The sequence below is a fragment of the Heterocephalus glaber genome, unplaced genomic scaffold (genome assembly GCF_053883595.1).
Source record: "Heterocephalus glaber isolate CG9 unplaced genomic scaffold, H.glaber_assembly_v1.0 deba00001614, whole genome shotgun sequence".
NCBI lineage: Eukaryota > Metazoa > Chordata > Mammalia > Rodentia > Bathyergidae > Heterocephalus > Heterocephalus glaber.
The window spans coordinates 414,321-431,958 of record NW_028258385.1 but is presented as its reverse complement, the minus strand read 5'-3'; the positions used below and the strand labels follow the sequence as shown (position 1 = coordinate 431,958).

The 17,638-nt window shown below is 51.5% G+C and overlaps 1 protein-coding gene across 3 annotated transcripts in view; it reads left to right on the top strand.

The window, feature by feature from the left end:
- The first annotated feature begins 215 nt into the window (after positions 1–215).
- Positions 216–17,638, top strand: part of Tmem40 (transmembrane protein 40) — a 35,235-nt gene continuing 17,812 nt past the window's right edge. Inside the window, exons 1-8 of one of the 3 annotated variants that reach the window (XM_004870565.4) lie at positions 224–455; positions 8,080–8,160; positions 8,639–8,740; positions 11,597–11,686; positions 13,362–13,421; positions 15,081–15,116; positions 15,389–15,421; positions 15,877–15,924. In XM_004870565.4, the coding sequence (XP_004870622.1) occupies positions 8,088–8,160; positions 8,639–8,740; positions 11,597–11,686; positions 13,362–13,421; positions 15,081–15,116; positions 15,389–15,421; positions 15,877–15,924 (442 nt within the window). In that variant the 5' untranslated portion in view covers positions 224–455; positions 8,080–8,087. Of the gene's footprint in view, positions 456–8,079; positions 8,161–8,638; positions 8,741–11,596; positions 11,687–13,361; positions 13,422–15,080; positions 15,117–15,388; positions 15,422–15,876; positions 15,925–17,638 lie in introns of all 3 variants that reach the window. The other 2 variants (XM_021248819.2, XM_087196794.1) reach the window with 2 other exon arrangements.

Here is a 17,638-nt window from a genome sequence, read left to right as displayed (position 1 = left end):
TCCCTCTGCCCTGGAGAAGGAACAGCAGTGCTCACTTACAGGATCCCGAAACCTCCTGAGTCCCCTGGTCTCCTCCTCCATGGGGCCCAACCTCAGCCTCAGGAGTGGGGAGTGACTGGTGAGGCCAGTTGGGACACATGACAGGGACCTGAGTCACCCCCAGTGGGATGGAGGGGCACCCGGGACAGGGCACTCCACCTCCTCCCTCCTGAGTTACCGCCCACCGGCCTCTCTCAGGGTGGGGGAAGAGTCCAGTCAGACAGGAAGGCCTGGGGCAGATAGCTCCACGGGCAGGCAGCAGGCAGGCAGGAATGCCCCCTGGGTGAGCCAGCGGCCAGGGCCACATCACTGCCCCGCCTCCTGCTGTCACAGGTGCCGCCTGCCTCCTTCCCTGCTGTCTGCTCCGGCCACACAGCTGGCTGCACACCTCGCTGCTCACCTTGCTCCTCACACAGGTAGTGGCTGTGGGCTGGGGCGGGGCAGTGGGGGGTATGGGGTGCGGGTCAGGTCCTCCCCGGCTGACCTGGCTGCTTCCCAAGGGTGGCTGGAGCCTCAGCAAGTCCTACACTTTCCTAGCGCTGAGAGCCTCCTCTCTCTCAGGAGAAATCAGGGAGGATGACAGGTGCTCAGTCCCGGGGTTGTTCTGAGACTGCCACCAGGTATGAGACCAGCTTGGTGCGGACTGTTCAGAAGCCCCTTGTCCTCCCTGGGGCTCGGCTTCCCCATTGGTGGATAATGGCTTTCTCACCCTGCTGCTGCCAGAAGGAACAGCACAGGAAGGCAAGGATTGTCCCCAAAGATCTCAGCCTCTGCTGCCCTGGCAGCCGCCCTCCCTCCTGGAGGAAACTGCCCTGGGTCTGGGCCTGATGGGCTTGGGGGGAACCAAGGGCTGAAGGTACCTGCAAGCAGAAAAAGCTGAAAAAAGCTGGGCCTTGGGGGAGGGCCCCTGCTGCCTTCAGAGCCTCCTACACAGGTGTTGTGGCCTAGGGAGGGGCAGCCTGGCTGACCCTCAGCCCTGGGGCCACCCCTATCCCGGGACATCAGTCCATATCCTGGGGCTGGTTTTGCCCCCAGCGTCCTGACTCTCAGGCCTCAAGCCAGCCAGCTTCCTTTTTATTTTTGACTGAACTGGGGATTGGGCCCAGGGCCTCTGCCCTGAACTACATCTCCAGCTCTTTGCAATTTTTTTTAGACAGGGTCTCACTAAGTTGCTCTGGCTGTGCTCAAACTTGTATCCTTCTGCCTCAGCCTCCCAAAGTGCTGGGATTACAGGTGAGCACCACCGCGCCTGGCTCAGCATTTGTCTCCTTTAAAGGGGGGATGAGAAGTTTCTTCTGTTTATTCAGAAACTGGCACACCCCTGTAATCCCAGCACTCTGGGAGGCAGAGGCAGGAGGACAGAAATTTCAAGCCTAGTCTGGGCAACTCAGCAAGACCCTGTCTCAAAATAAAAACTGAAAAAAGGGATGAGATATTGCTCAGCGCAGAGGGCCTGTGTCTCATCCCCAGTAATGAAATAAAAACAAAACTAAAAACCCAGAATTGTTTAGAGCTCTCTTTGGGAATCAGGAGTGTGTGTTGGGGGCATTATGGGAGGGAATCATGCCCTGGCTTGTTGTAGGTTCTAACCAAGCAGATATGTGAGTAACAACTCCCTCTGCACTCAGAAAGCCCTGGCTCTAACTCAGGCTGGTGCCTCTCTGGAAACACTGGGCTGCCTGTGCCAGAGATCCTCAGGAAGCCACAGTCGTGGGATCTGATGCACCACTGTGCCCAGGGGCCACGTCATGTGCTGTTCGTGTTCACAGCAGCCCTGTGTGTGAGGTCTTCATCTTTCTTCCTCCCCATAGAATGGCTTTGTTGAGATATGATTTGCATGCCATCAAATTCACCCTCTCACAATGTATGTTCAGTGGTTTTCAGTACATTCAGCCATCACCCTGGCCTAAGTAAAACATTTTTATCATCAGTGTAGTCACTTCCTCTGTCTTCTCCCTTGGCAGCAGCAGACAGCTTCACCTCCCAGGCTGGGGCTAGGCTTTTCTGCTGGCTTCTCTTTTGCATGGTACTGTCGAGGTTTGCCCTATTGTTGCAAGAGTCAGTACTTCCCCTGCGTGGCTGATAACACTGCATTATGCAGTTACATCACAGTTTGTTTACCCACTCAGCAGCTGGTGGCATTTGGGTTGTTTTTGCTTTTGACTGTTTTGATTAATGCTGCTATAAACTGGCATCCGTGTTCCAGTCTTCATGATGTTGTAGGTTTTTAGCTCTCTTGTGCTTACACCTAGAACTGGAACTTCAGGGTCATTTGGTATAGCTCTGTGTTTAACATTTTGAGGAGCTACCATTTTCCAATCCCACCAGCAAAGCCTAAAGTTTCTTGGGTCTCCCTACCAACGCTTGCTATTGTCTGAGTGCCTCAGAGTGACCATGCTGGTGGCTGTCAAGTGGCATCTCAGTGATAAATGACATGGTGCCTCTCATGATGCTGTTGATGCATCTGAACATCTGTTCAAGCCTTTGACCATTCTGAAATGGGTTATTCCTTGTGCACTGCGGAGGTGTACCTGTGTCTGTTTGCCCATGTGAGGATCCTGAGGCTGTGAGAGTGGATGTCACTTCCTGAGGCCAGTGAGGGGGACAGGCGGCCTGAACCCAGGTCAGCCTGGTGCTCACGCTGGACGCTTCCTTTCTGGTGTCTATTGTGGTCGTGTGCATGTGTGTATTGTGTATGAGTGTGCGTATGAGAGAGAGACAGAAACTGAGACGGATAGGTGGAAGAGACAGATTGAGATTGGAGAATAAGAGAGAAGAGATTGATGTGGCTCGGGTTATGGAGCACTGAACTAGTCACTCTATCAGGCTTGGACAATTAGAGCTAGAGAAAGCCTTCAATGACTATAAAAAATATTTTGGGGGGCTGGATATTTAGCTCAATGGTTCCGCTGCCTGCCTCACAAGTGCAAGGTCCTGAGTTGGATCCCAGGTACCAAAAAGCAAACAAACAAACAAAAATATCTTTTCCCTATTAACCTTCAAACTTATCAATGAGGCCTCAAAAAAAGTTTTGTTGGGGACCATGTCCTCCTAGTTTTCTTGGTTCCTAAACCTGGACAAATTATGATTTGACCTGAAAATCCAAAGCAGGTTTAAGATCCTGGCAAGGTGTAAGGATCTAGAGCAATTGTCATCCAACTTTGTGATCATCTTAGTCACTTTTTTGTCGTTGGGACAGAATACCCAACACTTGCCACTTAAGGGAGGAGAGGTTGATTTTGGCTCACATTTTTGAAGTTTCAGTCCTTGGGTGGTCAACTGGCTCTGGGTCTGGTGGAGGGAAGCTGCTCACCTCATGGCAACAAGGAAGCAGAGAGAGAAGGGAGGAGCCAGGGAGGAATCTAGACCCTTCTAGGCCATACCCCCAGGGACCACCTCCGGCCAGGCCTCACAACCCAACAACACATTTATCTATAAACTCATCAGTAGACCATGAGTATAGCATGCCCATGATCCAGTCACCTCCCAAAGGCCTCACCTATGAGCTCATGAGGCTTGGGGGACTTTTAGATCTAAACCCTAACAGCGATTGTGCAATCTTCTCAAGAAAGAAGCTGGGCTGTGGAAAGAAAGATGCTTTGGGCTTTGGGTACCTCCAACATGAACATGGATAAATTTATAAATCTCAAGTGGTCCCTGGCTTAATGACAATTCCATTTACAATTTTCCAACCTTATAATGCTGCAAAAGCAACATACATTCTGCAGAACTCATGTGTTGACTTTTGAGTCTGGGTCTTTTCCTGGGGTAGGGTATGCAGACCCATCCTCTCAGATGACTGATGCTGGGCAGGACAGGCAGCAGTGCCTAGTCAACCTGAGGTCACGAATCAGGGTGCCACTAGGGGTCACAGGACACATGACACAGCTCACTCTGCAGCATGCTGTGTTGCTGAGCTGCCATGCTGGCTATGTTAGGTGTTTTCAGTGCATTTGTGACTTAAGATGCCTTCAACTTACTAGCCCATTGCAAGTGGAGGAGCCTCTGTGTATACAAGAAGCTGGGCCACCAGCTCATGTCTCAAGGCCCAGTCGTCACCAAGCGAGGGTTTCATCACTGTGACATGCGTGGAAATCCACCTGTCGAGGTGTATCCTTATGATTACTCCAGTGAGCTGCTGTTTCATGGGAGAGATCACGTCCGATTGTGGTAATGGGGCTGACACAGGACTTAAACTAGGAGTGGGGCCGGCCTGTTCTTTCCTCTTCCTGTCGCTCATTTGCACACTCATGATTAGAGTTATCTTCTTTTGTGGCTTCTTTTCAGTGACTCTTTGAATTTACTTGTCCCACTAAGGGGACTGATTCAGTGAAAACTGTTGTTTGAGCCTCAGATCCCCCAGCCGGCCTCCTACTTACACCACAGTAGAGAGCAGTAGTTGACAGAGAAAAGGGCAACACACACTTGTCTGCCCTGTGGGCTCCATGCTGGGCTCCCAGGACCCTACTTGGGGGTGTGACGTATAGTGTATGACCTGCAGGATGAGGGACACAGCAGGGTTGAGCTCTATACTCTTTACTATTTGTAGTTTAAAGCATGTAAAAATAAATGTTCTCTCCTTTTCCTCCTTCACCTTGGTGATCATTGCCTGAGAGACCGATAGATTCTGAGCTCAGGTCACATGCCCTAGCCACGGCCACTCATGAGCTTGTTCCCCCCACCACATCATGCTCAGGACCACGCCAAGGCTGTTGCTTTTAGGAAATTATTTGTACACTGGGTGACTCTGCAAGGTCCTGACCCTCCCCTCTCAGGTCGGCAGGCCTGGGCTCTCTTCTGGCAGTGCCCATGAGGAGACTTGGGGACAGTCTCCATACCCTACATCCTCTGGATCCTGGTGGCAGTGAAGGATGGAGGGAAGGTCATCTTCATGGTGGACTCTGCTTCTGGGTGTCACACCTGAATGTGTCCCTTTTCACCTTGTTTTGATCTAGGTCCCCTCCTGGCCCCTCGGAGGTGGCACCAGGTCCTGGCTGCATCTTGGGCAATGGTGACCACAGGGTCTGCCTTGCTTGTCCTCAGCTGGCTGGGCAGTGTGAGCTGTTATCCACCCATTAAACTTCCTAGCTGACCTGGGACAAAACAAGGTGGAGAGTAGAAACTGGCATTTCACTTCTCTGCCTCTGTGTCACTGCAGTGAAATACCTGAGGTCATCAGGTACAAGGAGGAAAGGTTCATTGTGGCTCACAGCTTTGGAGGTTCTGGCCTATGATCAGAGGGTGCATTGCTCGGGATGGTGGGCAGGCAGCTCATCAAGACGAAAAACACCTGGCCTCATGGCCAGGAAGAAAGAGAAGGAAGAAGAGACCAGGGCCTCCACACCACTCAAAGCCATGCCCTCAGTGACCTCCTAGGCCCCGCCTCTTAAAGGTATCACCACCCAGTGGCACCACACTGAGGTACCAAGCCTCTAAGACATGGCCTTTAGGGACACTCAAGATCCAAACTACAGCAGGATCCTCTCACAAGGACTTTGTCCTCAGATCTGTGTTCTTCTCCATACTCCTCACTGTGTGTCCTTGGGCAAGTCCTCTTCCCTTTCTGGGCCTCAGGGGGTTTTTGTACGTTTTGTTTGGTTTGGTTTTTTGAGAAAGGATCTAGCCCCAGATGGCCTGGTGATCCTCCTGCCTCAGCCTACCCAGTGCTGGAATTACAGGTGTACTCACCACACCTCTGGCCTTGGTTGTGATCTTCTCTAACTTGGGGAAGGAGAGAAGCCCCAAATTTGAGGAGCAGGGGGATAATGAGAGCCTGTGGCAAGCAGGGAGGGTGGAGAGGAAGGAGAAGGGCATGAATGAGGAGCTGGAGATGGGAAGGGATGCGGAGGCTGCTGTGTCTCCACGCTCTCAAATGCAGAGTGCTGTATCTTCTTTTCATGAAGCTCCATCCCTACTCTGGGGACAAAGCCACAACTCCTGCCCCAGGGGCTCTGAGTCCTTGTTATCTGGGCTCTGAGAGCATTCCTGCAAGATAGTGTCACTTCCTGTCCCCATCTTGCAATTGGGGAAACAGATTTAGAGAGAAAATGGGTAGTTCCCACATCGCAGAGCTGGGTAGCGAGTACTGAATTGGGCTCTGCCCCTGCTGCCTGAGATTGTGTCCTGGCCATGGGGTGATGACCCACTGTGCTTTCCTACCCACAGCCCCATGGAAGCCCCAGAACCCTTGTGTAGCAACCCTGGTTTTTGTTTGTTATTGTCTTAGTTACTTTTCTTGTTGCTGATGTGCTCCCTTTGGCAGCACATATACTTTTCTTGTTGCTGAGGCAAAATACTCAACACTCAAAGTTAAGGAGGAGAGGTTCATTTCAGCTCACAGTTTGTAGAGGTTTCAGTCCATAATCGGCTGGCTCCAAGGCAGGGTGGCATGACAGAGGGGCAACACAGAGGAGAAACAGTACATGGCAGGCAGGCAGCCAGGAGACAGTGAAGCAGCAGCAGCAGCCTGCTTCCCTCTCTCCTTTTGTATTCCACCCAAGCTATAAACCTATTGATTGGTACCATCCATATCCAGGGTGGGGCTTCCATTATCCACAATAGAACTATGCTAATTCCAGTCAGTGGACTAATTTAGTACCACACACCCCTAATCCCAGCATCACATACCCTAGATCCAACCAGCTCTGAAAAGCCCCACCTATGAGCGTAGGAGGCTTTGGGGGGACATCTAGAGACAAGCCATAATAGTTGTGCTTTTTGTTTTCCTTAGGGTGCAGGGGATAGAACCTGGGACCTTACTGGTGCTAGGCAAGTGCTCATCACTGAGCTGCACCCCAGCCCTAATCCCTGTTTTATGCATTAAGAAGGGGCTGTCAAGGAGGGCAGTGAAAGGTCCAGGGGTCTCATGACAGTGACATAGGCATGAGAGTCCCTGAGGATACACAGCTGCACCTCAGGATCCTGCAGCTGGGAAAAGACCGTTCATGTCCATGCCAGGTCCCCCAAGTCTATGTGTGCTTCAGTGTCCTCCCCAGCTGTCCTGATGGAGAGAGGAAGGGATGAGGAACACTAGGGCCTGGAAGGCAGCACTGTTCAGAGTGGGGAGTGAGGGTTCCCAGACCTGGATGCCAGGAGAAGAAGCGGTCTCAGGAACATCAGGGACACTCACCTGATGGCATTTCCCATGGGTGTGCTGGACACTGTCAGCCATGTGTTGGGGGAGGACGAGATGGGATGGAGTGAGTCCTGTCCCTCCTGCAGGCCTTGTCAGAGCCTTGAACTGCTGTTTCTGTATAAGCACACTGCACACATTCCCAGACTGATTTAAACACCAGGTCCCTGATTAGGGAGCTTTTCAGGGGCCTGCTGATAGTGTCCCAAATAGGTCCTTGCTGCTCTGGGCCCTCTTACAATCATGTTACTCCTGAGTTGCAGAGTTCTTTGCTAAGTGGCAGATGAACCTCAAAGGTTTTGACTAGAAGGGAGGGTCAGGGTGTCAGGATATCCAGGCTGGAAGGACCCAGTTGTCTCTGCAGCTGGTCCAGGGAGTCCAACTGTGGGAGGCTGGATGCATGCCTGCTGTTTGGGACACAGCTGTCACCTTCAGGGAGGAGTGACTGGGGTCCGAGTGAACCACACTGGGCCTGTGGATGGAGCCCTTGCTGAGAAGCAGATTCCATACCCGACCAACTCTGCTCCCATGAGACTCTGTGGCTGCCTCACCCCCGCTGAAATCCAGCTCACCCCTGCTTGCCACCACCCCTCTTGACACTGCTGCCTGACATGCAGACCATAGAGGTGACTCTTGGCTAGTTCTCCTCCATGTCCAGGGCAATTAATTAATTCATTAATTTTTTGAGACAAATTTTCACTATGTAGCTTAGGCTGACCTTGAACTCAATATGGGTAGCCCAAGCTGGCCTAAACTCATGGTGATCCTCCTGCCTCGGCCTCCCATATGCTAGGATTATAGGCATGTGCCACCATGCTGGGCTTCTTTTTCTTATTTATTTGGCAAACTCTTTATATAGTAAGGATATTAACTGAAGTGAAATTAATTATTTGTTGTTATTCTTCCAGGGGGTGCCATGGAGACTCCAGGGACACCCTCCCAACCTCAAGATAGCAATCTCCTCCACAGAGAAGCAGAAGGCCCGCCCTGTATGTTTGCCAGCTCTGTTTCTGGACGGAGGCTCTGGGGGTGGGGCGGGGGATAATATGGGGCAGGAACCCTGCTGAGCTCACGGGGCTCCATGGGTAGTTGGGACTTTTCCCAGGTGCACCACGGGCTGCCCCTTGCTGAGAGGACCTCAGATACTCTCCACATCTCCCAGAACCATGAGGGCAGGGGTTGGGCGGCCCTGGGGAGGGTCCTCCAGAGATGGGCAGGGCCCTGGTGGCCCCAGGGCCGAGTGTGGAAAGGCTCTGGATCTGCTCTCAGCTGCCTATCTCGTACTCTCTGGACTGGGCAGGGAGCTTTGAAGCCCCTTCCTAGGCTCCTTGCTCAGAAGAGTCCAGCTGGAGACTTCCTAGAGAGCCCGGACCTCCTGCGCCTCCCATGGGCCCCCAGAGAGCCCTGGAGAACCGGTGTCCTGGGGGCATGGGTGGGGACACTCACCCCTTGCTGTGTGCCTCCCAGACGGAGAGATGGACCTCCGCCAGCAAGACGGGAAAGCTGGGCTGCTTTCCGGAGAGCAATATAAGAGAGACAAGTCCTCCTCCTCCTCCTCTTCTTCCTCAGGTATAGCACAGACGTTCAGGGCCAGGGTTAGCTTAGTGACAGAGCGCTTGCTGAGCGTGCACAAGGCCCTGGGCTCACTCTCCAAGCAACAACAACAAAAACTGATTTAAGATACAGTATACGTGCAAGTATGTGTGCGTATTTGTAGATCAAAATTGTTTTCAAGAAAAACACTCTATCCTCTGGGTGTGCTGGTACATGACTATCATCCCAGCACTAGAGAGGCTAAGACAGGAGGATTGCCTGAAGTTCAAGCCTGAGTTACATACTGAGTTTAAGGCCAGTCAAAACTACATAGTAAGGCCTCGACTCAAAAAGAAAAAAAAAAAGGAAAGCAAAAACAAAAAAACACCACTTAAGAGCACAATCCCTCACCCTTGAAGTAAGTGATGTACTTGATATATCAGGGTTGTTCTCTCTCTTCCCCTCCATGCCCAGCCACCTCTGTTTGTCCTTGGGCACAGCTGAGCTGTAATCAAGTAGACAACTCTGTTTGTTTTTGTTTTTTCTGAGACAGGGTCTCCCTATGTAGTTCAGGCTGCCCTTGAACTCATTATGTAGCCCAGGCTGGCCTTGAACTCACAGTGATCCTTCTGTCTCAGCTTTCTGAGTGCTAGGATGACAGGCATGCACTACCATGCCCGGCTGCAGCTATTTTTCATTTCCTGAACAAACCCTGGAGTGGCTTCGCCTCCAGTAGAGCACTGTGCAGGGCTCTCAGGGGTACTCAGGGGCTGAAGTCTCTGTCAAGGACTCATATCCTGTCTGTGCCCCTAAGCAGCTATGGGTCCTTGGGTAAAGGGCGAACCCTGTAGCCCCTGCACCCTGTGCCTAGCAGATGAGGATAGCAATAGCCAGTAACCCAGGGCTAAATGCTGAGGGCTAAATTCTTTAAACACAGAGGGGCTGGGGTGCAGCTCAGTGGTAGAGCACTTGCCTAGTATGCCTTGTTCCATTCTCAGCACTGAAAAGTCTTTTTTTCTCTTTCTTTTTACCTCACTCTGGGAATGGAACCCAGGGCCTTTTCACTGAGCTGCACCTCCAGCCCTTTTCTTTATTTTTTATTTTGAGACAAGGTCTCAGTAAGTCACTAAATAGCTGAGCTGGGATCAAATTTGAAATCCTCCTGGCTCAACCTCCCAGAGTGCTGGGATTGCAGGTGAGCACCACTGTGCCTAGCTAAGAAAAATCTTTTTATATATAAAAAGCCTCAGCACCTAACATTAGTAAAAGCTCTAAAAATAACTCATTGTTAAGCCCCGCCCCCCCTTCCTGGGTTTATTACGTTCATAGCATCTCCGAGCAAAGGTTTTACTGTGTGTGTCTGTTTGTTTTTTGTTTTGTTTTGTATAAATCACAACTTCAACATGGATCCTTCACAGCGATTCTGGAGGTTTACAGAAATAAATGGCATCTCTAGCAGGGTCTTGTTTACACATTACCACATTATCCTCTATGAAATAACAATCTTGTCTCACTTTCACTCTTCCAATTTGAAATACAAGGCTAAATTTATAGCAGCAGCAACAGGGTAGCATTTACTAGTGCTTACTGTGTGCCAGTTACCGTCCCTGCCCCTGACATGCAATGACTCAGTGCCATGATGCCGGTGAGGCCTCTGAGGCAGGAGAGGGGCCTGCTGCAAGAGCCCTCAGCAAGATTCCCTGGGGCACTTAGGGCTCAGACTCTTTCCCTCCACCCCAGCGCCTGCCCTGTGGTCTGTCACTGGTTCAGGTTTAAGATTTTTTTTCCTGGGGCAGCTGGGCATGGTGGTGTACACTTGTAATCCCAGCACTCAGGAGGTTGAGGCAGGAGGATGGCTGCAAGTTCGAGGACAGCCTGCACTACATAGTGAAACTGTCTCAAAACAACAAAAACAAATCAATGCTGTAAGTAATCCAGAGATGACTCAAGTATGTGAGTGCAATGCGCGTAGGTTCTGTGCAGAGAGTGCACCATTCTAAGGCAGGGAGCCTCCACAGCTTCTGCTCTCTGTGCCGCACCTTAGAACTAATCCCCCCACCCCCACCCCCACAGCCATAGGGTGGGGTTGTCATACGCTGCCTCTTGTGCTAGCGATACCTCTTTCTCTGTGTCCACTTAAGACCGTGGATGCACTGGTCTTTATGTGAAGTTGAGTTGGTTTCCTGGAGTTCTTCAGGGTACCCATGTTTTTCCAGAGGTCCCCAACCTGCCCAGGGACCCTGAGCTCCACTGAAGCCATCTTGGAACCCTGGGAAGAAGGGAGCTCTCTGGTCCTGGAGCCACAAACTCTGGGCCTGAATTATCCCAAACACTGGCTGTCTCCGAATGTAAGCGACTTGCATCCTTTGAGTCCCAATTGATTGACTGATCAAGTGCCTGCTCCAGGATGGCTGTCCTTGAGACGCAGGTGACCCAGCCATGACCTTAGGAGCTCAAGGCCCTGAGAGATCAGCATCACAGGACCACTGGAGCCTGGGTTTCCCTGGGTTCTGCACAGACAGAGCTAAGGGCAGGGGCAGTGGAGATGTGACAGTTCCGTAACCTCAGTAGGGAGACAGGGGAGGGCTGTCTGTGGGTGGGGTGGGGAACATGGCAAGCACCCAGAGGGCAGGATGTGGGTATAGAGAGGACACTGCCTGCACTTTGGGGAAAGAAACTGTCCCTGTCCCCGTCATCAGGCCTCAGGGGCCCTGGTCTGGTCCTCATGGACACTCCAGGTCATGGGCATGGCAGCAAAGGAAGCACACGTTGGACCAGGAGCCAACAGAACCAGCAAGTGACACAGAAGGTTAGAGGCAGGTCCCCAGGCCTGAGTACAGCACCTTCCTCCAGCAGCAAGTGGAGGCCCTCAGCTTGTGTTTGTCCCAGCAGACAGCAGCGATGAGGACCGGCACCCCAGAGTTCCTGGACAGCATGGACAGAGCCGGGGCACAGGACACCCCCACGGGGGCTGCCCATGCGGTAGGCAGAGGCTGTCCCAGGGGTCACAGTGGGGCTCCCAAGCTGAGTGAGAATGTCACTTGCCACAGTATTTAAAGTGGGCCATGATAGGAAGGGGCCTAGTGTCCAGTAGTAGCAAGATAGGTAAATGGCTCAGCACCTGTCCAGCCACACCTCTGCCCTTCATCTGCCTCTGAAGGGAAAAAGAAAAATGTTGCCGGGTGTTGTGGCCCACGCCTGTAATCCCAGTACTAAGGAGGCTGAGGCAAGAGGATCACCAGGAGTTTGAGGCCAGCCTGGGCTACATAGCGAGACCCTGTCTGAAAAGAAAAGAAAAAGATATCAAGTGATGGAGTTCATTTGATCTCATGTATACTTTGGAAAAATGCACACTTATATGGTTACAAACAACTGGAAGGAAAAATATCAAAACGTTGATAGTGGTTACCTGCATGGTGAAACTCTGAGAATTTTTATTTTCTCTCATTTTAAACTGTCCTATGAATAACTTATGATGAGTATGCTTTATTTTTACAACCAGAAGGAAATAATTTTTTTGCAAAAAGAGTAATTTTTTTCTTTTTTTGGTACCAGGGGTCGAACTCAGGTCCTTGCGCTTGCACAGCAGGCGACAAAACCACTGAGCTAAATCCCTGGCCCACAAAGAGAGTAATTTTTGAGTAGGAAAAAAGCACAGGAGAAAGAACTGAATTAATGCCAGCACCAAGCCTGGCGCACAGGAAAATTTCCTAGCTGATTCCAGGAGGCTGGAATAGATACAGGGCTCACCTGCTTGAGATGAAAATAAAAAACAAAAAGATTGGGGAGGCCAGGGTGCAGCTCAGTGATAGACGGTGTGCCTGGGAGCTGGAGGCCCTGGGTTCCATCCCAGCACTGCAAAAGGAAGAAAGGAAGAAAGGGAGGAAGAGGGGAAGGAGGGAAGAAAGGAAAGGAGAGGAAAGAAAAAGAAAAAGAAAGGAAGACAGAAAGATGATAGACAGACAGACAGATAGATAGATTAGAAATGCAGAAGGCTGGGGATTTAGCTCAGTGGTTCCACCACCTGCCTCGAAAGCACAAAGTCCCGACTTAGATTCTCGGTACCAAAAAAAAGAAATGCAGACCCAACAGAGTTGCTACTTACTGGTTATGTGAGTTTAGGAAAATAATTTAACTTTTTTCCTTCCTCCCTTCCTCCCTCTCTTCCTTCCTCCCTTCTATCCTTTTTCTGGTGCTGGAGATCAAGCCTAGGGCCTCATGCATGCTGGGGTAGTGCTATACCCTTGGGCTATACTCTGAGCTCTAATTTACCTTTTTGATCCTCAGTTTCTTATCAATCAGGTAGAGTTGTGTTAATATTTTCTTCATGTGAGACCCATGTGGATCATATGAAATAGTAAATATGAATTACTTATACACTATGACACATAGTAAGTGCTCAGTAAATAACAGTGGTTATTATTTACTGAGCATGGCCTGGGTCCTCTCACGCACCCCATTCTTTCTTCATCACCTGGGTGCTGTCCCCTCTGGAGGAGCCAAAAGGGGTGGGACAGTGAAAGGGAAGGCACTCGTCAGGTTGCCGAACCCCAGCAGACACAGGCCTGTGTTCCTCCTCGGTTTAGCCCCATGGAGCTGAACACAGAGGGGGAGCACATGGTGATGGGGAATTCACCTGAGGGTTTGTCTCCTCCAGGGGCTGAAGCTGAGCACGAGGCGCCTGGCATTTCAAAGGACGAACTCCAGCTCTACAGAGGTAATAGGTCATCTGGTGGCTGGGGAAGATGTAGGGCTGCAGGGCTGGTGGGGAGAAGCGAGCAGATGCAGAAGTCATGACTGGCAGAATAGTGGCAGATGGTGATGGCTGCAGGGCCTCCTCCTTGCTTCAGCTATAACTTCAACTTGTGGGGTGACCTGGATGGGTCACCCACTTTCTTGACCTCTGCATCTAGTCAGCAAAATGGGAGTGGTCAGGGCCCTTGCTTGGGATCCTGGGCTATTTAAGGATGTCAGGGCTGGGCTCTCCTTGAGCTCCCGGCCACTGCAGGGAGGAGGTATAGACAATATGGTACCTTGGCTGGGAGCACTACGAGGGAATAAACCAGTTTGGCAGAAGCCTGGCACAAGAAAACCAGCAGGAAACACTTAGGTACCTCTCAGAGAAAAAAGAGAAACATGCTTTGCCTCACGGTGAGACTTGAGGCTGCGTCTGGGAGCAGCACTGTGAACCATCTTTATGTTCTCATTTGCTTAGCTGAAGATGCTGCTTTTTTCTGCAGAAAGTGTTACCTGGTTCACACAGCCCAGGGTGGGCTGCAGTCATCCAGGAGCCATCCCAGCACCACCCCTGAAAACAAAGGAAATGTGTTTCATTTCTCAAATACTTTAAGAAAGGGTTCACTGGATGTAAAATAAGCAAAGCTGTTATGTTTATGTGTATTTTAAAATATTTTTCTCATAAAAGTAATTTATATTCGCTGTGGAAAATGTAGATACAGTTATCTACTTGGGTTTTGTTTTTTCAGTACTGGGGATTGAACCCAGGGCCTTCACACACAGCTACATCCCCAGCCCTTTCTGTTTATTTAGTTGTTATTTTGAGACAGAGCCTCCCTGACTCACTAAGTTGCCCAGGCTGGGCTGAAATTTGCTATCCTCCTGCCTTGGTCTCCCAGCCTGCTGGCATGTCACCTATTGTGAATTACGTGTTCTTCCCCAGGAAATCCGAGGGGCTCAGTCATTCCCTGACTTCTCTGCGCTCTCCATGCAGGGTCACTTTGCAAGCGGTGTCCCTATTTGGTGGCAGCCCTGGGGACAGCTCCCTCTTGTGGCACTTGTGATCTGGGGCCGCCCAGAAGGACACACAGGTGTGCACTGGAGCCCAATGAGCCTGAGGGGTGGAGGGGCTGACTGGGGGAAAGGTTAGGACTACAGGAGTGTGCCACCATTCAGGGCCACCAACCTTCTTTAGAATGGGGATGTTCAAGCCCAGTCTGTGACACATGCCTGTCATCCCAGTGCTTGGGAGGCTGAGGCACGAGGGCTGCCACAAATTTGAGGCCAGCCTGGCTTACATAGTGAGTTCAAGGCCAGCCTGAACCACATAGCGAGACTCTGCCTCAAAAAACCCCCAAACTAAAATAAACAAATAAATAAATAAAATGGGAAGTTTATGGTAAACCTGGCCTCTTCTGAAAAGTGGAAGACCTGTACAACTCAGCAGATGACCTTGCAGCAGCTTTGGGTAGCTGGCAGATGGGTGGCTGCCCTTTTAGATGAAGTAGGAGCCCTTGCCCTCTCCCATCCCCACCTGGCCTCGCTAGACCAGGTGCAAGTCCCTGGGCAGGGTCCATGTCCACCCCATGCCTCCTGCCTGAGGATGTGCCTGTGTGACTGCTGGTTTCCTTCTCTGCAGATGGCCCTGGAGAGGTGGAGCCGTCTGGGGAAGCAAGTAAGTGACCAGGCAGGGGCCAGGAGTCATTGGTACCGGTGACCCACCAGCCATTCCTGGCAGAGGTGCCACTATGATGGCAAACTCCAGGGACACAGGCAAACAGGCCAGGCTGTGGCAGGAGATGGGCAGTGGGAGGGTAGGGGATGCCACTGGCCACAGCAGATTGTCCCTGGGATGTTTACCTAGGTCACTTGTGGCCTCCACTAGGGCAGAGGGACGGTCCAGGACCCCACACTGACCGGGCACTGACACTGAGTTTCTGTTTGCAGGACTCCGACAGAGAGGCGTGGACTCCACAGAAGGTAGAGGTGTCTGGGGAGAGCAGGGAGTGCCTGGGTCCTGGGGGTGTAGGGGACAACAGGGCCTGAGAGGGTGGGTCCATCCCAGCAGGGATGCCCAGCCAGCCAGTGTCACCTTGATGGGACAGGACAGAGAAGGCTTAGCAGGCTCCGAGAACAGCGGCCATGCAGTGAGTGTCCCAATCTCCAAAGCCTCCCCAAGCTCAGGCCTCCATGGGGCAGGGACAAGAAACTCCCACCTGCTGTCCCGTTTTTGTTCTGTTTTTTTGAGATAGACTGGCCTTGAACTCACTGTGCAGCCCAGGCTGGCCTCACTCACAGTGATCCTCCTGCCTCAGCTTCCCGAGTGCTGGGATTATAAGCAGGCACCACTGCACCTGGCAAATTGTTTTTTATTTGTTTCTGTTTGTTGCCTGTATCTGTGTCCAAGTGAAATTCTGTCTCTCACTTGTTCCCAGGAGATGCAGAAGACTCACAGTTAAGCAGACTGAATATAAAGAAGGATGGTAAGAAACTGGCATCCAGAGCCACATCGTCTGTCTGTCCACACGGCTGGGGTTGAGGCAGCGGGGGCCTAAAATAATCATCACAGCTGCTCTGCTCTGAACCTGTGGGAAGGTGGGGTGGCAATGCCCACTTTCAGATGTGGAAACTGAGAGTTGAGGTGCCAGGGCAGCCTCACTGCTATGGAGCAGCAGGCACAGACTGGCCTCCAACCCTGGTCTGGGGCTCTTTCTGCACTGTGGGAAGTCACTGGAGTGATAAGTGCCTTCGGCCAGGATAGGAGCTGGACCTGGGAAGGGGGAGGGAGCCGCAAGGGGGTCAGGACCAGGCTCTGGGTAGAAGGGCTCAGGATGGGAGCCCGTGGTGGGGGAGAGTGGGGAGGGGACCATGGTGGGCTTGGACTTGTTTGTGTGAGGGGTGTTGGGGACGAGTCCAGGGCCTCCTGCATGCCAGATGAGTGCTCCCCACGGAGCTGCACCCTGGCCAAGACCACGGCTCGGTTGGGAGACACCTGTCACTCACAGAGCACTGTGCTGTTCAGGCTCCAGTGGCCTTCGAGGCCCTGTGTGAGGACACTGAGGCTCAGAAAGGTAGGGAGTGGTTGGAGGCCTCACAGCACAGGGGTAGCTGTGCTGGGCATCCCTGCAGCCTCCGCACCCACTTCCGCCTCTGCCTTTTTCCATATACCTTTCTCCAGATTGTCCTTGCTTTTTCCTTTCTGTTCTTTTTTTTTTTTTTTGTCGTCTCTCTGTTTCTGCTGGTTTTTGTTGTGCATGCTAGGCAAGTGTTCCCCCATTGAGCTACACCCCCAACCCTTTTTTTCTTTGAAAAAATCTTTGTCCTGGGTATGGTGGCTCTGCCCAAAATCCCAGCACTCTGGGGGGCTGAGGCAGGAGGATCAAAAGTTCAAGCCCATGGTACAAGCACCCAATGATAAATGTAAATGTATTGTTTACCTAAAATGTACCAATAAAAGAATTTAAGGGAAAAAAAAATAGTTCGAGCCCAGCTTGGGCAGCTCAGAGACTTAGCAAGATGCTGTCTCAAAATAAAAACTAAACAGGGCTGGGGATGGAGCTCAGTGTGAGGGCACTGGGTTCAATCCCCAGTACCACCAAATAAATACACAAAGCTTCTGAAACTCCCCTGTCAAGGCCTGGAGAAAGCAGGAGAGTCGTGCTCCCTCCCTGGTGGCCCCCATGAGTCTGGCAAAGTACAAGGGCTTCTGCTCTGTCACAGGCACCCTGGGGTCCTGTGTGGGGCATAGGCCTGCCCTCTCAGCACCCCCACACCCCTGGGACCCTAGAGATATCCCCCTGGCCAACCTGCATTTTTTGTTTTGTTTTGTTTTTTAGAGTAGGAAAAATTTATTGGGAGAAAGAAAGCTTCTGCCTAAGAGAGACAGAAGGGGGACCAGAAAGTGGGTTGCCTGCTCACCCCACTTTTCAAAGATGTTTTATACAGCAAAGCATGTGGTGTGGCAGCTACAAAGTGGGACAGAACTATAAGACCCACTGGAAATTTACAAGGTGGGCAGGCCAGGGATTTAGCTCAGTGGTACCGGTGCTGCCGGGCGCAAGTGCAAGGTCCAGAGTTCGATTCCTGGTACCAAAAAAAAAAAAAAAAAAGAACAACTACAAGGTGGGCATGAGGTGGGACAAAACCATGACCAACCAATAAGATTACAAGTACAGTCACCCAGGTAATACTGATTAA